At 59.3% G+C, this 22692-nt stretch overlaps 1 protein-coding gene across 2 annotated transcripts; it reads right to left on the bottom strand.

The window, feature by feature from the left end:
- Positions 1-496: 496 nt before the first annotated feature.
- On the bottom strand, positions 497-20072 carry Gga1 (golgi associated, gamma adaptin ear containing, ARF binding protein 1). Of its 2 annotated transcripts, none has more exons than XM_047550008.1 (17): positions 19664-20072; positions 15920-16004; positions 14521-14596; positions 13919-14017; positions 12919-13042; positions 12170-12270; positions 11449-11529; positions 8556-8696; positions 8397-8478; positions 7196-7303; positions 6280-6432; positions 3548-3612; positions 2977-3149; positions 2380-2573; positions 1726-1895; positions 1417-1527; positions 497-1333 (listed from the first exon to the last, which is right to left on the bottom strand). In XM_047550008.1, the coding sequence occupies exons 1-17, from the start codon at positions 19704-19706 to the stop codon at positions 1223-1225; spliced, it is 1917 nt and encodes a 638-aa protein (XP_047405964.1). In that variant the 5' UTR covers positions 19707-20072; the 3' UTR covers positions 497-1222. The 2 variants fall into 2 exon arrangements, with proteins under 2 accessions (XP_047405964.1, XP_047405965.1); XM_047550009.1 differs by lacking the exon at positions 19664-20072 and adding an exon at positions 19072-19213.
- Between the last annotated feature and the right edge of the window lie 2620 nt (positions 20073-22692).

Genomic DNA, 22692 nt, shown 5'->3' with positions numbered 1-22692 from the left:
GACTTCCTGGGTGTTTAGAGTGTCAGCTGAGAAGTGGTGGCCACCCTCCCTGGCCAAGAGAATCCCTCCCTCAGGAGAGCGTGGAGGCTGGCCTCTCCCGGCTACATGGCCTCCGTGCCCAGCCACCCTGGATGGGGGTGAGCCGCGGCTGGGGCTCCAGGCCCATTTCCCACAAGCTGCGATGGGAGAAGCCGGGCAGAGGGGCCCAGCCGGTGCAGCCCTGCAGCTGGGTGCCGCAGGCTGAGCACATGCAGGAAGTGCTGCGTGGCCAGGGCTTCCCTGTGTCGCAGCAGCTGCAGCTCCTGGCAGCCCCGCGGCCCCTCGCTTCTGACTCAGCAGCAGCCACAGGCCCCGAGCAGGGCCTCTCTGGGCAGGGCCAGGGGTGGGGTCGGGGGAGGACCATGGCAGGTCTCTGAAGATGGTGCCGGAGGCCCACGGGGCAGCCCAGGACCCCTCCCGTCTCCTTCGACCTCAGAAGGGCCAAGACAGCAGCTGGTCCAGGAAAAAGGACGTTTTATTTTCATAAATACTCCTGCTCCCACTCACACGGACTCCACTGCTGACCACGGACAGACGGTGGACAGAGGCGAGATGCCCACAGGAGGCCCAGCAGAGACGGACGAGGGAGGGAGACACGCAGCTCCCGGGAGCTGCGTGCTGGGTCACCCTCTGGCATCACCTGACTCCCACAGCCCCGAGGCCTCGCAGCCCAGGGAGGCTCCCCCAGCGGGGTCCCTGGGGCTGTGGCCACAGGGCTAGTCCAGAAGAACAGCAAAGGAGCCAAACCACACAGCAGAGTGCAAACAGCTGGGGTACAGGCGTCCCCCAGTCGCTGGGTTCCTATGAGGAGGCCTGGGCTGGTCCGCAGCGCCAGCGTGACCTCCGATTTATGGCTGGGCCTTCCCATAAGGCATAAGAGACAGGTGGGGAAGACCCCACCCAGTGGCCGTGCTTCTTCCCTTAGACCCCCAGTCCTTCCAGGGCCCTGTGGCCCCTCCCTGCTCCAGGACCCCACCAGTGATGGGGACCCCGCAGCAAGAACCCAGGCCCAACCTCCCGCTGGGTCTGGCTCGCAGGGGGAGGCAAAGCAGGAGGGGCAGAGTCACCTGGGGCCATGGGGGCAGGGGAGAAGCACCAGGCCAGGGGCACGTGGCCGTGGAGAACAGGGTGTCCTGGGCCACCATGGCCTCTCCCCAGGCTGGACGGTGGCTGGCCCTCTGCTCTAGAGGCTCCCCCAGGTTTCGGGTGGGGGGAACTGGTCCACGTCCCCCATCTCGTTGTAGGTCTGGTCCCCCATGGTGAAGATGAGCTTGTAGCGCAGACGCACCTTCTCCTGGGGCAGAATGGCGGAGGCGGGGGTCAGAGCAGAAGGAGGCGGCCCCGCCCACAGCCTCCCTGGCGCAGCCGGCCCTTCACCTTCTGGGGGTTGGCGAGGAGCAGGACCTGGGTGATGGCGGAGGGGTGGACGATGGGGTTAAAGGCAGGCAGCTCTGTGCCCGAGGGGGGCTGCAGCTTCACCTTCATGACCTGGGGCAGGAGGGCAGAAGGGGCACGGCCAGCCCTGGTCACTCCCTGTGGCCCAGGAGCCCGGCCAGCTCCCCTCTGAGGGCCCTGGAACTCTTGCTTTGGCTCCCTTCTACCCCCAGCTCCCCAGCAAAGAGGGAGCCCCGCCGCCACCTGTCCTCAGACGGCTGGCTCCCGCTGGCCCCAGCCCTGCCATGTCACCTTGGGCACCGCCGACTGGAAAATGATGTTGCGGATGGGCTGGGGGGCGGTGCTGAGCATGGAGACCACTACCACCAGCACGTCGGCGCGCCCCGGCAGCGGGTCGCGGGCAAAGTGGAAGAGGACCCGGAAGCCATGCTGGTCGTACACGGTCACTGGCAAGATGCTGCCTGTGGGGAGAAGGGTGGGGCGGTGGGCGGGCTGAGCCCAGGCAGCGTCAGCCCGTCTGCTCCCACGTTGGAGTGAAGGGCTGTGCGACCCTGCTCCCTACCCTCTGAGCTCAGAGTCTACTCTGAGATAGGGACGCGGAGGCTGGGAGCCCTGGGTCACGGTGAGCTCGTGGAGATGCCCAAGTGAGGACCAGCCTGTGTGTCTGCTTGGGCCTAGTGCTGGGCAGTGGCCTCCAAGTGCCCCTGGGGAAATGCCCCAGGTGTGGACCTGAACTGTTATTAGGGTTTGGTTTCATAATCTTGGGGCCCAAACCGTTGTGTCCTGACCCTGGGGAGGCAGGGGCCAGGGCCTGTCTTCTAGGAAGTCCCCTGCAGCTTGGGCAGCAGCTTTGTGGTCACTCTGGGAGGAGGGCCTGCTGTCGGCTCCCCACCCAGGCAGCCACTGCCTTGGCCCGGCCGCCTGCTCCCCGCCCTGCCCACTCACTGGGTTTGATGGACTCCAGGGGCACAGTGATGTTGGCCAGTGAGAGCTCAGTGGGTGCGGGCGGCTGCGGAGGCCCAGGGGGCTCTGGGGACACGGCGTGGAGGAGGTTGGTGGCACTGGGACTGGGTGAGCCGCAGCTGCTCTTGTTCTGCAGGTCCCGGAGCGTGAGCCTGGGGGCTGGTTGCTGCTTCTCCCTTATTGGGGACAGTGTGTTACAAAGTGCCTCTTTGGTGGCCAAGAGACCAGGGGACTAGGAAAGGCTGGGCTTCCTGGCTCGTCCCTGCACGTCACTGCCTCTCTGGGTCGCTTTGCCTGTAGAATGGCCAGCTCCTGTCCCCCCCAGCTCCACCCGCTACCTGCCCACTCTGGCTCCCTGTCCTCCCTGTTGCTGGCTCTCTGTCTGGTCTTTCTCCAGGGTGCTGGGGATCATGTGAGTGGGCAGTTCTCTTTTCATAAACTCCATGCTCTGGAACCTTCCTGAGCCTGCCTTGGCCCCTCTGGGAACAACGGTGATGAGTCTCCCTGCGGGGCTGCGCAGGCCTAGCAGCAGCTGGTCCGTGGGGACGGAGGTCCCCAGGTCGGCATGGCAGCCCTCACCACCGCACTTGCTGGGCCTCCGGGGGCAGGGACTGCTGCAGGAGGGTCTTCCCCAGGAGGTCCAGGTCATCCAAACCGCTGCTGGTCGGCGGGGGCACCTGTGGTGGGGGCCGGATGTCCGTGCTGGGGACCTGGGCTGGAGCAGGGGCTGGAGGCTCAGCACCGTCTGACGACTGTGGAGCAAAGAAGGCAGTGGTGGGTGGTCCTGAGGAGGGGACAGGGTCCTGGCCCTGTCATGAGGCCCCTGCAGTCCCTGCCAATGACATCTGGGGAGGCAGAAGCAGAGATGGGACAGTCCACAGACGCAGGTGGCTGGGTCTGGTCAGGGGTTCCTCATTCCAGGGACCTCAAGGTCACCCTTCAGGGAACTGAAGAGAGGTCCCTATCTTAACCCCAAAGCTGGGCTACCGCCCAGGGGGGACACAGGCTGGGACCTGGTGTGACAGGCTGCTTTCCTCTTCCCTGGGTGTGTGCTCAGCCCCAGCCACCCAGGGAGCCAAGGTCCTTCGCTGTGGTCCTCAGGCTGCTCCTCCCAGCACCCCCACCAGGGGCTGTTCCAGGCCCCTCCTACCTGGAAGCTGTTCCACCCGGCACCGTCCAAGCTGGGGCCTGAAGGGGGCGTGGGGTCACTCAGGCCTGAGGGAAGGCAGGACAGGGAGAAGGGACTGAGTGCACAGGGGCGTGGCGGGAGATCTGAGGTTCCCCAGCCCCTTTCTGAGAAGCTCAGCTCAGAAGGGAGAAACCGCACTCTCGGAGGGAACTTGTGGGGGACAGAAATAGCTTAGTCCTGGCAGCCTGTTCTGCAGCCCCACATGCTTCTCTCAGGAGAAGCCCCTGTGAAGCCCGCTCAGGACGGAAGTGAGGACTTCTGCTGCTGTTCCTCAGCTGGTGGCTGAGGGTGGTGGGGTGGTGGCGAGGGGAAGAGGCTCCCAACCACACAGGGCCAGGTAAGCAGGGGTCAGCTCTGTCCCCTGCCTGATGGCTGATTCAGGGGATGTCCTCTGAGCAGCCCGGGCAAGCACTGTGCCACCTAAGCCTCATGTCCCCACATGTCCCCCGGCATGTCAATAAGGCTGACTGACTAGTGTCCAGGAACACCGTACCCTCTGGATGGTTCAGGGACTAGCCTGCTAGTCAGCAGGAGCAGGAGGTCACCAACCAGTCTGACCGCCACCCGCCCTGGAACACCCCCAGCCAAGCTCACTCTGGGGTTTGACCTAGAAAAGATGGGTGATCCTGCTTCTAGCAACTCCTGAGTGAGGAAGGACCAACAGAAGGTTCTCTGGCGGGCAGGGTGAGGGCTCCCGGAAGCTGGGACTGTTGGGTCTCCAGCTAGTATATCCCTTTGAGGCTAGAGATCGCAGTGTCATGCCCCAGAGGTGCAGGCACTTTAGAAGTGGTGGCACACACTTGTAATCCCAGTGACTTGGGCGGCTGAGGCAGGAGGATTTCAAGTTTGAGGACAGCCTCAGCAATCTAGCAAGACCCTGCCTCAAAAAAAAAAAAAAAAAAAGACTGGAGATATAGCTTAGTGGTCAAATGCTCCCCCAGTACCAAAAAACAAAACAAAAAACCAAAAACCAAAGTGGGTCTTGCTTAACCCTCAAAAGGTAGGTGAATTCTTTAAAGGTGGGTGTGAATTCTTTAAGGGATCAAGGGTTAGGTAACCTGCCCCAGGTCACACCATTGGAAGAGTGACGGAATCCAGACTCGGTCAGGGCACGGCCTGATTGCTGGTGTCTGCAGGCAGCTCTGTCACTTGGCTGTGAGCTGTCTGGTGAGCTGGCCTCCCTGGGCCTCACCTTTGAACTGAGGCGACAGCAGAGCTCTCAGCAGACAATGAAGGTAAACTAGACACAGCTGACAGCTCTGGACAGGCCCCGACACCCCGACAGGCAGAAGCCCCGACTGCCGCCCACCCGTTCCTGCTCTGGACCAGACTCCCCGTGGTCCCCAGGGCTGGGCTGCGAGCTGCCTGCACTGCTGGTTCCAGTTCCCACACTCTGCTTCTGAGAAGAAACCGAGGAGGCGCACGGCACTGTGGAAGCAACCCGGGGACAGGAGAGCCAAGTAGCACACCCTGCCCTCGTGAGCAAGCTGCTCTGCCCTGTCATTAGTTCCCTGTCCTCTGCTGCCTGGCCCAGCTCTGCCAGGCAGATGGAGCCTGCATGCGCGTCCTTGCCACAGCAGGGTCCTCTGCCTCTGTGAAAAGGGTCAGGTGCTCTCTTCTGTCCCCGGGCCCTGGGTGGGTCATCTCTGGGCAGGTCATCACCAGCCTCTGAGGCAGGTGTTGGCGGGGAGGCCACCTCCTCCCTCCGCTCCCCCTTTCCTCCCTGCCCTTGTCTCCCGAAGAACAGTGCGTGGGGCAGCGGGAGGCTGTGTGTGCGGCTCAGAGCCTGCTTCACGCCTGGAGCCCTTCCTGCTGACTTACTCCTCTGCCAAGTGGGGACATGAGCAGCCCGAATCACAGGTGGTTGGAGGCGTGACTGAGATACAATGAAGCGCAACCCTGGGCACTGTGTGAAGGTGTCCAGAACACAGGCAGGCCCTGCCACCCAGAGCACCCCTCACTCTGGCGTGTGTGTGACGCTGGGGACGGAGCCCAGCCCCTGCTGCAGCTTCAGTCTCCAGTTAAGAACTGGCTCAGGAAGTGTGACGTGGCCGTCAGCTGCCAGGCCATGGCTTTCCCACACACCCTTTAAGACTCCTGGATGGGCCCAGCACCCCTTCGTCCTTAACCTCTGCGGCTATCATGAGAATGTTCTTTCATGACTTTTGAGGCTCTCAGGTGGGGCTGCTGTGCCCAGAGGGGCTGAGGCAGGAAAACAGCTTTGCTGGCTGAGCCCACCTGCTTCTCCCTGGGGGGGCCTGGTCCTCTGCTGCGGCCCAGAGCCCTCAGTCTGCCTGGAGTGCCGCAGGCCCGGCCCAGGACGCACCTGGGTGACGCAGCACCTTGGGTCCACACGCCAAGCCCCTCCTCCCTTCTCCAGACAGCTGCCATCTCCCTGCTGCAGGGACGTCCCTGAGCTTCCCCTCAGGCAGCCAGAGCTGGGTGCGGCTGCTTGTCAGGGCTGCGAGGCTGGCAGCCTCACCCTGTGGCGGTGTGACCTCGCTCCTAACTTCCTGAGCCTTGGCTTTCTCAGTCATGAACTGGGCCTTCGCCCACCCCACACGCTCCACTGGAGCCACATCTGGAGCACAGAATGCTGGTGCCTGGCGAGCTGCAAGGGGTGCCCTGGGCACCACCAAGGCACACGCCAGTCAGAGCCTGCCCTCCTCCTCTAGGGCCGGCTCCATGCTCACCTAGCGACATGAGCTCATCATCAAGTAGGGACACCGAGGCGCTGAGCTGCTCAGGGCTGGTCTGGTCACCAGGGTGGGTGGGCATGGCTGGGTAGGTGGTGCCCACGGGAGGGAGGTCCAGGCCCGACAGGTCCAGCAGGGCCGAGGTGCTCCCTGGGTGGGAAAGGAGAGTCGGCCAAGTCCTGAGGGGACACCTGGCCTCTGGAGTGGGCGGGGCTGCGGGGTATCGACGCCCATCCTCCACCCTTCAGAATGGCTTCCTGCTGCCCCTCCGTGGCCACACCAGGCCCTCAGCGTACAGTGGTGCTTCTGTTGAGAATCTGGTCACACCTCACTTAGTAACAGGGACCCATTCTGAGGAATGCTGTCACCAGTGTGACCACCAGGGTACTCACACGAATCAGGAAGGCCACAGTCCATAAGGTGGCACACCTTGTGGGACCACCGCTGTGAATGCGACTGGTCACTATGCAGGGCGGGACTGGCCTGACCTCCCCTGAGCCTGGTACATGCTACTTGCGTAGTGCCCCGCCCCCGGGCAGGGCCAAGTCTGAATTCTTCTCCGTCCCCAGGGCTGCCACCTCCCTGATTGGAGCTGCATCTAGTCTTCCTGGGCCTGGTCCTCCCTCCTGCTTTCTGATGATCAAGTCAGGACTTGGGGGTGTCACCCAGTCCCACAGAGCAGGTGCCAGATTTGCCAAATGAAAGAAAAGCCTTCCCTCTTCCGCCCGTCCTCGCCTGCCGCCCAGTTCCCGCTTGCTTCGCGCCGACATCCTGCCCGCACAGCTGCAGGCTTGGCACAGCCGTGGTCCCAGCTTCTTCCCTGGGGCTTCCCCGTCTCAAGGGGCCTGGCTCGCCCTGGCCCTCGTGCCTCCAGCCAGGAGGGTCCCTCCCCAGCCTGCGGCCACCTCCTCACCAGGGATGGGGCCGGAGGCAGCGTGGCCGTTGACCTCCTCGCCGCGCACCAGCTGCTTGTACAGGTTGATCACCTGGGTGAGGCTGTCGTTGGCCTGCAGGATTTCCGCTGGAACAGGCAGGGGAGATGCCAGGCTGAAGGAACGTGGGGGCCTCTGGGGGAGATGAGCACCCCAGCCACCACCGTGTGCAGCGGGGGAGGGGCGCCCTCTCTCACTGCTCCGCCTCGGGCCTGCCGTCTCTGTTCCGCCACGCACCCTCCCAATGCTCCCCACCACACTGCCCAGCTGCCCCCTGAACGTCCTGGGCACATTACGACCTCCAGGTGTCCACAGGGGCTCTGCTGTGGGAAGCCCCAGATCTCTGCGGCCTTGGCCCTACTGCCTTCAGGCCTCTACCCAATGGCACCTTCCCTAGCCCCACCCTGGCCTCCGAGCAGCCCCACTGTCTGACACGGACACGCCGTCAGCGGGCGACCCTGCTCCTCGTCTGCTTCCTTTCCTCAGGCTCCAGGCTCCAGGAGCAGACCTGGGTGCACCTGATCGTGGCTGCACTGAAGGGCCAGGAGGGCCGGGACAAACGAGGCCTCACACGATGGCCTTTTTGTGCAGCAGGGCTTAACGCAACCTGGTTAGTGAGGATCCTCACGGGAGAAACCAGGTGCCCAGCAGGGAGCTGTTGCCCTAGCAGGAGAGGAGCCGGGACCTAGACCACTGCCCAGGGGCTCTGCTGACGTGCAGGCAGAGGACAAGCGAAAGAAACTGCTGTGTGGCCCTGGCAGAGGCCACCAGGCTCAGTTCTGTAACTGCCAGGGCTTCAAGATTCGCTCTGGGTTTCCGGCTCAGTCTTAGCAGGGGGCCCTGTCTGGACTGTCCCCCACCCGGCTCTGCCACTGTTCCGCTCTAAGACCAGGGTCGGTCTCCCTCCCTCCCTGAGCCCAGCTGCGGGATGGAGACAGCTCGTGGCCGTCAATGAGCTGCCTGTGGAGGGGCTCGGCAGGAAGGTCTCTGAAGGACGCTGGCGGCCCCACCCCCGCGCTCTGCTTCCCTCCTCCTCAGGTGGAGGCGCCACTGCCGGGATGGAGGAGGCACCCCCTGGTGGTGGCTGCTCCCAGCTGCAGCTGCCTTGAAGGACTGGACCAGGTAGGGAAGGAGGCGGAGGGATGGGCTGGCCTCACCCTCCAGCCCCTGCCCCAGGTTCACCTAAGGCCTCGTCATTGTCTTCTGTGTCACTGGCCAGCCGGAAGAGTGTGGGCCGCATTCGCTCACAGCGCTGGTACAGCTCCTGGGGGCAGTAGGGTGGCGGGTCAGGGTGGGCAGCGGGGTTTGGAAAAGGCTGGGAGTGGGGCGGGGTGGGCACACCTTCATGAGGTCCTCGCTGCTGCTGGACGCCGTGTCCCCCTGGCTGTGGCTTGTCACCATCTCCGTCAGGAGTTTTACGTTGTTGTTCACCTCCTCGATGGCGTTCACCCGCTTTGAGATCTTCTCCATCCGCTTCTGGTCCTGGGGAAGCAGCAGCAAACAGCCCGAGAGGCTGTGTCAGGCCCAGCGGGAGCCAGGCACTGCTACCCACCCTGGACAGTGCCCACACTGTGGGAGTCTGTGGAGGGATGGCTCTGTGTGACACCAGCTCTAGGTGGGGCTTGCCACACCTTACAGACCCGACACTCAGGACAGGGTTCTCTGGCCCAGGAAGCCCTCTGCCAACCCTGCAGTCACTTCCTTCCCTTCTGCCGGTGCCCCGGGGTCCAGTCCTCTGCACACACTCATCAGCGTCTCCAGGAGAGCCTAGGAATCCAGTGTCCCATGCTCTCACCAGGTGCTCCTGAAGGACCAGGGTCTCAGGCCCACACCTGTGGTTCCGAGCAACTCCTGCCCCTGCTTATGTTTGTCTCTTGAAAGGAGGTTCCTGTGCTCGACAGTGAAAAGGGTCAGTCATGGTCACCAAGCACAGCCTAGAAAAGAGTGCAAGGTCCCTTCCCAGTGTCAGTGGGTGCTTGCCAAGTTGCAGAGCTCATGTCCTTTAAGTATGGCTGCAGAGCTGGACACGGTGGCACACACCTATAATCCCAGTTACTTGGGAGGCTGAGACCGGAGGATGGCAAGTTCAAGTTCAAGACCAGTCTCATCTACTTAGTGAGACCCTGTCTCACAATAAAATAAAAAGAGCTGGGGATGTAGCTCAGTGGAACAGCACCCCTGAGTTCAATCCTCCAAAATACCAAAAAAAAAAAAAAAAAGAGCCAGTGTGGGAAGTGAGCCTGTCCTGCTTACTGGACATGTTCCTCTGCAGTAGGTAAAGGTGGGCACATGGCTCAGCACTTCAAGACAACCCGAGGTCCTATTCGCTGAGCCTCTGGGCACATGCTCTCCAGAGCCTGTGCAGGGGCCCCAGAGGATCCCTTGGCAGAATCCGTCTCGAACCCGAGCTTAAGCCTGCCCACGACTGGACTTCCTTCCCAGGAAGAAGGAACCAGCAGCTTCTATGGAGCCCGAACTTTAACAAACTCTGAAGTGGCTGTTATCAGTGGTGAAGTGGGAGACATCATGCAAACATTCAGATCTCTGGGGTGAGGGAGAAGGGGAAAGCGGAGACTGGGAACTGAAACAGAAAACTGTCATGTGCTCTTACGAATACGTCAAAGTGAACCCTGCTATTAAGCATAACTACAGCGCACTAAAAAGAAACTCCAGATTTCGGGATCATCTTCAAAGAAAAAAAAAACCTGGTGATCTAGCCACACCGGGCTGCAGTGGGAGGAGCGCCGCAGAGCCTGCAGAGAGGGCTGCCTCCCAGCTCATCACTTTAATTTTTCTGTGATACTGGGGACTGAATCCAGGGTCTCAAGAATGCTAGGCAAGTGATCTACCCTGAGTTACGTCCCTGGCCCTTTTCAAAAACTTTTATTTTGAGACAGGGTTTCCCTGAATTGCCTCAGCTGGCCTGGAACTCATTAGCCTTCTGAGTAGCTGGGATTACACCAGGCTGGCCCCTGACCGACCACAGTCCCCTGCTGTTAATCCCAAGCCTGGGGAACAATTTGGAACATTTGGGCTCTTCCAATCTGTATTATTAACACTGATCTGCAAACTCTTGGGATGACTTATTTTTTGGGGGATGGAATTGTAAATTTAAACCAGGGGCACTTTACCACTGAGCTACACCCCCAGCCTGTTTTTATATTTATTTTGAGACAGGGTTTCATTAAGTTGCTAAGGCTGGCCTTGAACTTTACAATCCTCCTGCTACAGCTTGAGTCGATGGGAATACAGACATGTACCACCATGACTGGCTTGACATACGCGTATCAGTAAGTTTCAGAGTGTCCTCTGACGTTTACTCTGGCTATAGTCAGTCTTTACATAAATACACACACACACACACATTTGCTCGTACGTACACGTCTGCAGTACTGGGACGGAGCCAGGACCTTACACATGCTAAGCAAGTGCTCTGCCAGAGCTGTGCCCCCAGCCCTTGCATGTCTTTTTTTTTTAATTTTTTTTTTTTTTTTTTGGTACTGGGGATTGAGCCTGGGGTGCTTTACCTCAGTCCTTTTCGTCTTGTACTGTGAAACGGGTCTCACTAAGCTGCCCAGGCTGGGATTGAGCCCGGGGTGCTTTACCTCGGTCCTTTTCGTCTTGTACTGTGAGACAGGGTCTCACTAAGCTGCCCAGGCTGGGATTGAGCTCGGGGTGCTTTACCTCGGTCCTTTTCGTCTTGGACTGTGAGACGGGTCTCACTAAGCTGCCCAGGCTGGGAGGGAGCCCGGGGTGCTTTACCTCAGTCCTTTTCGTCTTGGACTGTGAGACGGGGTCTCACTAAGCTGCCAGGCTGTGGCCTGAATTTGCAGTCCTCCTGCCTCAGCCTGCTGAGCTGTGATCATGGCAGGCGCCACCACACCTGGCTTCAGCCCTTCTGTCACTAAAAACATACTAAGGCCCATTTCTCTCTCTCTCTGTCGCACTGGGGATCAAACTCAGGCAAGCGCTCTATTCCTGAGCTACACCCCCAGCTCCCAATAACCCTGGTGTTTTTGGAACAGACTCAGCCTTGCAGAAACCTGCCCAGGACAGGTTTGTATAACTGCTGAGACGTTCTTCTCTCCACATGTTGGTGCCCATGTCAGCTCTCGGCTGTGGCAGCCCTCTAGCTGGGTCACTGCAGGCCCCTCGTCTGTGCACACACAGCCCCAGTGGCCCAGTTCCACACTCCCCTCCTGGCCCCTCCCTGTGCTCTGGGCCCAGCTGTCACCTCCTGCACCATCTCCTTGATGAGCTTGTTGGCAGCCCGGAGGTCCTCGGGGTGGGAGCTCTTCAGCAGGCGGGCTAGCATCTGCAGGGACAGGCATGTGACCGTGAGGCCAGTCAGGCTGCGGGTCACGTCCAGCTCCCCATCTCCTGGTGTGAGACCTGGGCAAGCTGCCAACACTCTGAAACGCCTGAGGGTGGCCACGAAGACAACTGAGGCACTGCACACAGGCCTGGCAGGACGGCCGCAACAGAGTGCTCTTTCTCCTACTCTGGCGTTCCAAGAACCTTTCTAGGAGGAGGTGGGAGAATCTCAACAGGGGTGGCCTCCAGTGCTGGGAGAGAGCAGCGTTTACCTTCACCTCCATGTTGTGGTCCTTAATCTTAAATCTTCCTGTGCTGTTAAATTTCTCACCCATGAGCGCATGCTTCTTTAGCAGAACGCTAATACATTATTAATAAAAGGTATAAAGATATGTAAACTCCTTAAACCAATCCCGGGATAGCTCCTGTGTTTATCAAATGCAGGGACACTGTATGGGAAGTAGCCAACTGGCAGTAAGTGCTTAATAAATGGTGCCTGTCACGTGCTATAATGACCACGCTCAGTGGGAACCTCTGCTCCAAAGGCTGAGGCCTAGGTAGTCAGGGGACAGAAATCACTGGCCTTTAGGAATCTACTCCAAACAGGCCCGGGTGCCACGTGCGTCTCCCTGCAGTCTCACCTTGGACTTCTCCTCGTCTTCGAAGATCACATTCTTAGGCCGTGGAGGGGGGTGGGGAAAGATGGCGTCCTCTGGAAGCTTGGGGTCAGACTTCACAATCCCTGGGGCAGTTGGAGTCAGAAAGGCTATCAGCGGGTCCCAGCCCCAAGAGCAGGGGGAGATGGGGACGGTGTAGGACAGAAGGGGCAAGTTGGTCTCTGTGTCTCTCTGTAGCATTGGTTCTGGACTTTGATAGGCTTGGGTCTACCCCTGACCTACCATACTGAACAGCACAAAAAAGAGGGTTTGCGCATCCATTGTTTAAGGACACTCTCTGAGGAGACGCCCGACCCAAATCTACCTTCTCTCTACCAGGCTGGGGTCTGGAAAAGCCAACGAAAGGTCCCACTGGCTGTAATTTTTATTTTTATTTTTATTTTTTTGGTACCAGGAATTGAACCCAGGGGGTGCTTAACCACTAAGCCATATCCCCATCCTTTCAAGTTTTTTAAAAATTTTGAGACAGGTTCTTGCTAAGTTGCTTAGGGCCTTGCTAAATTGCTGAGGTTGGCTTTGAATTTACAATCCTCCTGCCTCAGACTCCCAAGCCACTGGGATTACAGGTGTGTACCACTGCACCTGGCTGGCTTTATGTTTTTGAGAAGGTAAAGTTTCTGATCTTGCAGGCCCAGAAGCCCCTGAAACTGCTGGAGCCCCAGCTCCGAGGTCAGGGATGGTCGCTGGTCCCAACCTCTCCCTAAGTGCCTCACCCTGCTTCTTCAGCATCTGGTAGGCCTCTGCGATCTTCACCTCCTCGGGCAGGCCGACCGTCCAGCTGTAGAGCAGCTCCAAGATCTTGTTCTTCACCTTCTCTGACGTCCTGGAGCCCAAGTACTTCAAGGGCACAAGGGAGGGGATGCTCTGACCTTGCGTGGCCCTCCTCACTGCAGCCCCACGCTCAGCCTGAACCGTGGCCTCCCTAGGCTCCCTCTAGAGTCCTGCAGCCTTGCCAAGCCGGGCTGGCTCAGACGGACCTCACCTCCTAGCTCTGCTGTTTACTGGGTATGCCAGCCTCTGTGACTCAGTTTCCCATGGTGGTATGGCTGGAGAGCAGACCCAGGGAAGCCAGAGCACAGGGCCTGCTCACAGTCAGTTCATGGATGACTTAACCTTGGACCTCAAGGAGGAGCCAGATGCTCCCGGCGGACCAGGAAGCGGCAGTGTGGCCCTGCAGGCCCTGAGCCCCGCAAACCACTCCGACAGCAAGCAGGCTGGCAGAGGGGCTCGAACTCCAGAGTCCTCTTGTGGGAGAAGAATGGGGTCCACCCAGATTATCCAGCAGCTCTGATCAAAGGACGGGTCTGAGCAAGGAGTGGTGGAGCAGGGGGCTCTCACCACCGAACATGGTCAGGACCTACGGGAGGACTTCTCAGGCCAGAGGCCAGACGCCGGGATGTGTCAGAGACCAGGCGGGGTGCTGTGGCCAGGCTTGCAGGGAGTGAGCTCTAGGACTAGCCATGTACTGGCTGTGCGCTTTCCTCGGGACCAGCTCTCTGAGGACTGAGCAGCTCCACGCCGCCTGCCATCCGGCAGCCTGGAAGTGCTCTTCCCAGGAGCTCCAAGCTGTCTGTGACTTAGAAGGGCAAGGCTGCGAGCAAGAATTCATGCCTACACGGGGGCAAGTTCCAACAGGGGCTGAGGGGGCCCCAGGGGAGGCCTGTCTGGGGTCATCCGACATAGCCCGTGTGACGCTGGGGGTGGGACACCCACCTTGGGAGACACGACTTTGATGAGCTCGTTCAGGAAGCGAAACTTGCCCACCTCATCGTGGAACCTCTTGCCACAGCTCTTCATGCAGGTCTCCAGCACCTGGCAGGAGCGGGGTGAGAGGCCCAGGAGGCAGCACCTCCCACGCCTGGCTGGGGCCCAGCAGTCCAGGGTGAGCCACCGTGAGGACCCAAGATTCCCTGGCTCACAGAGGCATCTGTGACTCATCAGACCCATTCGGGGATGGGGCCAGGGGCTGCATGGTGACCAGCTGCCCAACCTGCAGCTCTGCAGAGGGCCCTCCATGGTGAGGGCCACATCTCAGTACTACTTGCACACAATTTCCCTATTTTTTTTTCCTTTTAAAAACTTAAATTGTGACTACCTATTTTGGTACTATTCTAAACTACATGTGTAAAATCAGGACTCATGTATACTAAGGAAGAACCTTAACACATATTAATAACATAACTATTAAAAAGAAAAGCTTTCTCTCCCCCACCTCAACTCTCCTGCACTCTTAAGCAGAGCCGATGGAACCTCAGTCTGGCCTTGCCTGGTGCCATCACCTGGTTGGGGAAGATGGGACCCTCTTCCCTTCTTACCGTCAGGGCCTGGATTGCCTCCCACTCTTGTGGGGATTGGATCTTGTGAGCCAGCAGCCGGGTGGCAAGTGGAGGTCTGGGTGGGAGGAACAACACAGAGCCAGGGTTGCATGAAGCCTGGTCACCCCAGGGGAGGGACAGAGTAGCCTGTTGGGACTTCAGCACTTTGTGGCTTCTACAGGGATATGCAAAGGCCAGGCTCCCTCTCTGCATCAGACAGGAACCTGCGATGGTGGCAAGGCAGGGCCAGGCAGAGCCCTAAGGCAAGTTGAGCCCTTTGGCTGGCCTGTCCCCAGCATGAACAGAGGACCAAGCCTTCCAGGGGCCGACCTGGGAGTAACGCATGATGATGTGCCACAAGTGATGGGCACAGATCCCTGGGGACGCAAGGGGGCAGAGGAGGTCCTGCTGGGAAGTCAGAGCAGCTGCATGGTGGAGGTGGTGACAATGTGGACCAGATCACCACAGATCACTGCCAGCGTCAGGGAGGCTAGTACATGCTGGAAGCTGGTGACACGCAAGTGCCTCAAGCGCTTTGCTCCCTGAGCTGCTGAGGCAGGCAGGGAACTCCAGACCTCCCAGGTGGGCGGCACTATTATTCCCACTTTATGGTTGCAGAACTGAGACCCAGAGGTGACCCATTACTTGTACGCAAAAGGTTAGCTATGACAGGGGACAGCATTGGTCCCCAGGCAGCCGGGCTCCAGAGCCCCTGAGTCATGCAATTTGGGCTGCCTGGGTGGAGCCCTGCACTTGCAAAGGTGGGGTAGAGGTAAAGCACACAGGGCTGCGACCCCAGGTCTCAGCGCCACCTGAAGAGCCTATGAGAATGCACACCTCCAGCTGGAACCCCAGTGACTCAGGAGGCTGAGGTGCAGGAGGAGCCCATGCTGAAGACCAGCTGCAGTAACTTAAGAGAAACTCTGGGTCAAAAAATGAAAGTTTAAAAAAGGCTGGAGACACAGCTCAGGGGTGAAGGTTTAATCCCCAAGCCACAAAAAAAGAACGCCCACTCCCAAGACCCTGCCGACGGACAGGCTGGACGGTCAGGCTGGGCAGCCCAAGCACATGTTCTGGACAGGCACGCCAGGAGCTCTGTGGTGGTCCTCCTGGTAGGCCCACCACCAAGTCAACCAACCGGGGGTGGACAGTTCCAGGGCCCTTGCCTCTCGGTCAGATCTTGGGGCAGACTGCTCAGTGCCCTGGGCCTCAGTTCTTGACCTGTGACATGGGCCTGCATGACGGGCGTAGCCTTCAGCTCAAAGGCCCACTACTGCTGCTAACTGGGAGTGCGCTCAGACGGAAACTGCGTCTCAGTCCAGCCAGGTCCTCCTGCCATGGCCAGGAACGGGCTGGCAGGTCACTGTGTGCTCTGTCAGTAAGAGAAAGGGCCACCTACCCCTCGAAGTCCTCGTTGAGCTGCTCGCAGAAGCCGTTGATGCTGGCCCAGTTCAGCTCCTTGTTCAGGGGGTTTGTGGCTCTGTCTGCAGGAGGAGAGGGCGTCAGAGCAGCCAGGCACAGGGTCCCCTGCTCCCCTACCCTCACGCTGCAAGTGGCCTGGTCAGGAGCAGAAGGGAATGTGACCAGCACACAGCAGAGGCCTCTGCTTCACTTCCTGCCCAGAGACCCAAGACCTGAACGCTGATGCACCAACCCAGTGAGCGGGCAGGCCGCTCAGCTTCTGCCCCTCGGCCCACTGCTTCACTAGAGTGGCACCCCACCACGCGGCCGTCGGCTCCGCGATTTGCTTCTGAGATCAGAGTCCCTACACTTCTCATGGAATTTGTGCTCACAAGAGCTCCAGGGGTAAGAGGCGGGGAAGCCACGGTCCCGCTCTCAAGGATCTGTGTGGCCAGGCAGTGGGCCAAGGGGAGTTAGGTTCTCTCCCTGACAGAGGGAGCCAAGGAGCCGCGGGGGCCCAGACGAGGAGGCAGGGCATTCTGGGACTGGGGAGGCTGTCTGGAAGGTGGAACACTCCAGCAGGGACCGGAAGGAGTCAACCGAACTGGGGGGCTTGCCTCTGACCAGCCACGGCTGCACCAGGAGGGACCAGGAGAGCTGAGCACAGGGAGAGCGTGAGGGCCCTCGGAAAGGAGAGTGGGTTTTGCTGTCACGCTGGGTGCCACAGGCCCTTCTCCGGGGTGTGGCTCAGCGCCACCTCCTCTAAGCAGACCTCCTGAGCCCTCCGCTCCTGCCCAGGGTGGCAGTGCAGGGCGAGCCCTTTCTGTGTCCTCCAGACTGTACTTCACTGCGGACCCAAGCCTGCTCTCACCCTGCCACAGCCGCTGGTGCACGCCTTTCTCCCCTGGCCAGTGGCGAGCGCACAATGAACGAGGGTCGCCTGTGGGCACGCAGGGGTGAGGCTCGGGGAAGTCTGAACTCAGGGAAGGCCAGATGGTCTATGGAAAGGGGATGGGAAATTGGGCCAATAGCCCCTTGACCCCAGCGCTGGTTAAGAAACAAAGTAGGTGGTAACTTCCCTGAAGCTCCAACTCCCCACTTGTAAAGTCAGAATGAGACAGGGACTCCTTTCAGATAGCAGAGCACCGCGTGGCAAGAGCGGAGCTGGACCTCCACTCCCCGCAGCTGAGCGTCACCTGTTCCCAGTTAGTTCCGCCCAGGTCTGGGTATTGAGCTGGGTGTGGAGGGAGCAGAGCCCAGGAGGTGGGGCAGAGAAGGATCTGTAGAGGAGGAGGATGGGGACCCAGCACGAGATGCCTGCCCAGTGGGGCCCTGTGCTGTGGCAGGGGCCTGGAGTCCTGGGGTCCTAGTGCCCGAGAGCCAGTCACTCATGCCTATTTACTCAGTAAGCATTCTGGGCGCTGCGGCTAGTGCAGCGAACGAGACCAAATGCCTGCCCTCCTGAAGCCACTGGCCCAGCAAGAGGAACAGGATACTAAGGTTAATAAACAAACACAATAACGCACACTGTCTTCACAAGGTAGTATAAAGCAGAGAGCAGGAGGCGGTATAGAAGGTGCTGGGGCGCCATTCCCCAGGAAGGACTCTCAGAGAAGATGGGCTGAGCAGAGATCTGAGCCAAGCGTTTTCTTCCTAGATACACGCCTCTGTCCCAGGAGCCCAGCAGGACCCTTCTAGTTCCTTAAAGGAACAGAAGACCTTGAAGAACTCCTGGGGATATTAGGAATACCTCCTCCCCTATCTACTCTGCTTCCCAGTCCCCCAACATGGCCAAAGGCTGGGGAACACCAGACAGAGTTAGAAAGAAAGAACTGGGAGGGAGGCACTGTCCACTGGATGACACTCAGCCGGGGGGCCCAAAATAGGAAGTCTCCTAAAGTGTCAAAGGCATGTGAGCCAGAGTAAGGACACAGACACTGATTCTGGAAACAACTCGAGTCAGAGCCAGTGAAGAGGAAGCACGGACCTCACAGGACACTGGCTCTCTCCTCTTCATCTGGCTTAAAGCGAGGGCCTCTGAGTGGGAGATCTGACCCACTGCCCTGGTCTCTCACTCATCCTGGGCAGTTCCTTCCCTGGCAGGTAGCAAGGGACAGTGTCTGGGCAGGGGATGTGTGGGGGGGTCACAACAGGGTACAACTCTACCCTGTCACCCTGCAGTGGTGACAATACCATCACCTACTCCACCAGAAACAACTCTTTACCTCCAACCTCCTCTAGGGAAAAGCTCACAATTTTGCTAGGATACAAAGGGAAAGAAAAAGAGAAAATAATCTCAGCCCTAATTTATCCAGGTCTAGTCAAACTGAGGTGTCCCCAACTTCGGCCTGTCTCTGGACTCTGGCCTCTCTGAAAATTCCCACAGTTGCTAACCCTGACACCACCTGTCCCTCCTGCCTGAGTCCACCATCCGCCAAGCTGGGGATGGCGCAAGCCAGGCAAGGCTCTACCCCTGAACTGCACCCTCCCCCTACCTGAGACTTCTGTGTCACTAGGAACTTAAGTCTTGCAGTCAGTCTAAATCAGCCAGCCAGGGGCCAACCCAACCCTCCGAGTTGCTGCTGAGACCTGAACACTTGTGGCATTCTGGAACAGTCAATGGCCTCTGAGAGCCTCCTCTTTACCCACCCATTCCCCACACTGGCCAGACTGACTGAAAAACCCCTGGGATGGCGTGGTCCCAAGGCCAAACTCAGAGTTCAACTCTGCTCAAGACCTACTTCAGAGGGGCTGGTCAGGACCCCAAATCACCCTGCAAAGCTCCCTGGTGTGTCTGGGTCCAAGAGGCTTCCCTGCAGACCTGGCACAGACAAGGGCCCAACGGAGGAAAAGCCTTGGAAGAGAGCTGTCACTAGACCAGTGAGAGGCAAATCATGGCTTTCAGGGGGCAGAGTCCAGGAGTGGGATAGTGAGGGCTGAAGATCCTCAGCACTGTGGGACAGGGAGCTCAGCTGGAGGGCCTGGGGGTTCAGAAGCGGGAGCAGGAGGAATCCCTCTCTGAGGAGAGACAGGGAAAGAGGTGCAGAGGCCTTTGGAGGAAGCTGGGTAAGAGCTGGCGAAGCAATTTTGGGATGGAGATGCAGAGTATGAGGGCTGCGCTGGGGGTAGTGACAGTGAACTTGGATTTACTTATGGAGTCTGGGACCGGACCCTCCAAGCGTGCAGGTCTTGGGGGTTTCTCAGGGTGGGGACACTGGGGGGATCCGAAGAGCCGCAGATTCTCCTCGTCCTGGACCGGGAATGAGCAAATCTGAGTCGCTGCAGGATCGAGGACGGAAAGGAGGGAACCACTCCACACAGGCCGGAGAGTGAGAGGGGTGCCTCCCTCCGGGGTCTGAGATGCAGCCTGGGGAGCTCGCTCGCTCGCTCCCTCCCTGGGTCCACGCGAAGGCTGGGAGCCCGCTCTCCGGCGGAGCAGTCGGACCCGAGAGGGCCGAAGCTGCTCTCTCGGTCCCGGGGTTCCGGGCGCAGCTCGCTCCCCGCCCGGGGTCGTGGCCGGGGATGGGGGGTGGGCGGTGCCCGCTGCCACCGCGCGGCGGCGCAGCCGCGGGGTCTTCCCGCAGGCCAGGGTCGGAGGGGCTGACTCGGGACACCGCCCCTCCCGAGTCGGGGGCGGGGCGTGAGGAGGGGGCGCCGCGTACCCCGCCCCCGCCGGGAAGGGGCCTGCCTCGCGCCCCCGGTTCCGGTTCCGGTCCGGCCCGCGCCCCTCCCGGACACTCACTGATTCGCGCCTCCAGAGTCTCCGGCTCCATCGCTGGCTCCATCCGCCACGGGCCCCCCGCTCGGCACCGCCCCCCGCCCCCCGCAGCTCTCGCGGGACCTCCTCGGCACCGCCCTCCGCCGATTAAAGGGGCAGCGTCCGCCCCAACGCGCGCGAGCGGCGCGCAGGAGCGCCGGGCACCATAGAGACGCGAACGAGCTCGCCCAGAGCGTCACCTGCTCGTCCAACCCCTCCCCCAGACGGGGAGGCGGTGCCGGGAGGGACCCGCCGCCTGCCTTCCCGCTCCCGGTGTTCAGGCGGGAGAGGAAGCGGAGAGACGGGGGGCTGAGGGCAGCACCATGGAAACCCCACGGGACGCTCTAACTCGTTCTGCGTCACGGAGATGCTTGTGACCGCTTCCGGAAGAGCGCTCCGGGGCCATGTTTCTGAGGGGCTCTGAGGTCACTTCCGGAGCCCTAGGGGTACTTCCGCTTAGGCGCGCAGATGGGAGGGTCGCCTTAAAAGGGCAATGCCCTACGTTGACCGCTGTGAAAATGACGAAAGTGGGTGCTTACGGCGTTCCGGGCCGTCTCTGAGCATAATAAGCCTAAGTAGAAAACACGACAGTCCATTCCTCCTTACACCGAGCCCGAGACCGGTGGTCTGCCAGAGACCACCGGTGACAGCTTGCGTCCTTGTGCTGCCTCCTGCGTTCAGCCTGCAAAGGTTTAATGAACTCATGGCCTTTGTTTTGCTCTGTGATGGGCACTGCCGCACGCGACGGCGGGGGAAGCCCGTGGGAGAGTGGCAACACGGGAGGGGCCACTTCCCCAACAGGTGATGGTGCGGGGCGGGGCGGACCTTGGCAGGGTCGCGCGCCGAGGAGTGCTCAGCCGAGAGACAGTGTTTCTCCAGGTAGACCTGGTGGGAGAAGACACTCGGGGAGAAAGAGGGGACAGTCCGGGGAACGGGAAGGATTTCAGTGCAGCTCGGCCCCAGAGGTGGTTTGGGGGAGATGGGGCCAGATCACACAGATCCCGTAGTTGCCTTTTTTCCCCCCTCCTGCAAGCCGTGTTGGAGGTGTTAAAGAGCCTTATGGGTGGTGACAAATTTAGAATTCTGTCTGAGGCCCAGGCGGTTCCAGTGCCTGGTGGGATACTTGGTGGGAACCAGACTGCAGATAGGAGAGTAGGATGGACAGACATCCGAGCCTTGCTGTCTGTAGTGTTTGTCCCTCTATCAAAGTCCTCCCTCGCCCGCTTCGCCCTCCCCAAGCCTGGGGACGTCATCCTCTATCAAAGCCCTTCCCCGCCTGCCTTGTCCTTCCCCGGCCTGGGGCCCTCACGCCCCGCCGAGCTGGTCAGTTGCTCTCGGTCGCCCCCTGGCGGCCTTCCGGGAACCCGCCCGGAGTGCCCTCTCCCGCGGCCCTGTGCCGGGAAGGGTTAAAGCAGGACCGAGACTAGGGAATCTGGCCAATCCGGTTCTGCTGGGGCTGTCGCCTTTGCAAGTGACCTCCAGTCACCTTGCAGAACCGCAGTGACCTCATCCGGGTCAGTTTTTCCCCTAAACTCAGCCATTCAGCTGTCTGGTACGCTGAATTCTCTCCCTCAGGCCATTAAAATTATATAAGAGAGGAATACGTGTATTTATTGCATCCCTCAATAAAAGCTGCAACGTAATATGCACGTGGAATCTTCTTTGTTTGATAACTGAAATGAGTTATTACTGAAATAAAAGGCAAACCGCATTTACCACTTTGATTTAGGGGCCCATTGATGCTGTCAGAAGTCTTTTAAAGTTTTGTATTTTGCGGTGTTGGGGATTGAACCCATGTTGGCAAGAGCTTTACCACCGAGCTACATGCCAGCCCCAAGAGTCACTTTTTAAAGACAAGATGGGTTTGACCTGGGTGCACACATGGCTTCACTGCTTTCTAAATTGTGTGCCTTGGGACCAAGGAGAGAGCGGAAGCTGGTGGGAAGGAGGTGAAACCCCACCACAGGGTCCACACCCACCGTGTCTGCCAAACTTTCTTCTTAAACTTCTCTCCATTCTATATTTCTTTGATTCTACATGTTCTTTGTCTCTCTACCCCCAGAACATATGCTCCCCAAGGAACTTCACCATGCAGAATTTTACCTGTTTGGTTTACTGGTGAATCCTGAGGCCTAAAACTGTAACCTGTGCCTAGCAGGTGTTGGGGCTCAGAGCAGGGTATCCCAAAGTATGGCACCTGGGCGTGCTGAGCATCTGAAGCTGAAGGAGACCTGAGAGGGCACAAGGTCTTTCTGACCTCCTGTCCTTTCTCCTCGCCTTTCCCCCTTAGGTGGACCTTGGTCACTAGAATTCCTCTTCCCCAATGCCAGTCATGGAAACCAGCACTCCTTTTCCTCAGCAAACCATAAAACCTGGACATATAACTTGAAACCCTACTCCTTTCTTTGTAAGAGCTAGCCAGCTATAATTGTCTGATGGTAGGTCACAAGACTGTCCTCCCAGCTGAGAGGCCAAGAAGAGTGGGAACAGACAGGCCTTGCTGGCAGTCCCCACGAGTCTCTCCCCATAAGATCACACCCTTTGTCCCATGATGTTCTATGGTCTGATGGTTCATCAAACCTAAGCAGAATACATGGTTCACCCCGGGTCCTCGGCGCTCATTCTGAAGGCGCCTATGTCACATAGAACTGATGGAATAAATTCGTTACGCTTTTCTCCCATTAACCTGTCTTTGTCAGTCTTATTTCAGACCTAGCCAGGGACTCTAGGAGGCTGAGGAGGCGTTTCCTGCCCTACAGTGTTTAATATTATAAATTGGATGAATGAATGGGTCTGTCGAGGTTTCCCGCAGAGCTGGAGGAGGAGAGGGCAGACCACACTGTCCTAGCAAAGCCTCTAGGCTGTCCCTGAGTGAGTGCTTGGCAACTGGGCTTGGGGAGGGAGAATCAGAAGCTGGGTTTATCCGGGAGGGATTGGCCTAGGCTCGGGTCAGGGGAGGAGGTGCAGAAGGGGGATCGAGCATGGTGAATGGAATCCACCCAACACAGGAAACA

Source organism: Sciurus carolinensis, chromosome 4 (assembly GCF_902686445.1).
Source record: "Sciurus carolinensis chromosome 4, mSciCar1.2, whole genome shotgun sequence".
In the NCBI taxonomy this organism is placed as follows: Eukaryota; Metazoa; Chordata; class Mammalia; order Rodentia; family Sciuridae; genus Sciurus; species Sciurus carolinensis.
Note: the sequence above shows the minus strand (reverse complement) of the source record. Positions and strands in the feature narration are given on the sequence as shown.

Coding starts and splice junctions, on each gene's coding strand:
- Gga1 (XM_047550008.1), bottom strand. CDS start 19,706: ATGGAGCCAGCGATGGAGCCGGAGACTCTGGAGGCGCGAATCA. Junction 12,271..12,918: donor CCAGATGCTGAAGAAGCAGG/GTGAGGCACTTA, acceptor CAACTGCCCCAG/GGATTGTGAAGTCTGACCCC. Junction 11,530..12,169: donor AAGACGAGGAGAAGTCCAAG/GTGAGACTGCAG, acceptor CTGTCCCTGCAG/ATGCTAGCCCGCCTGCTGAA.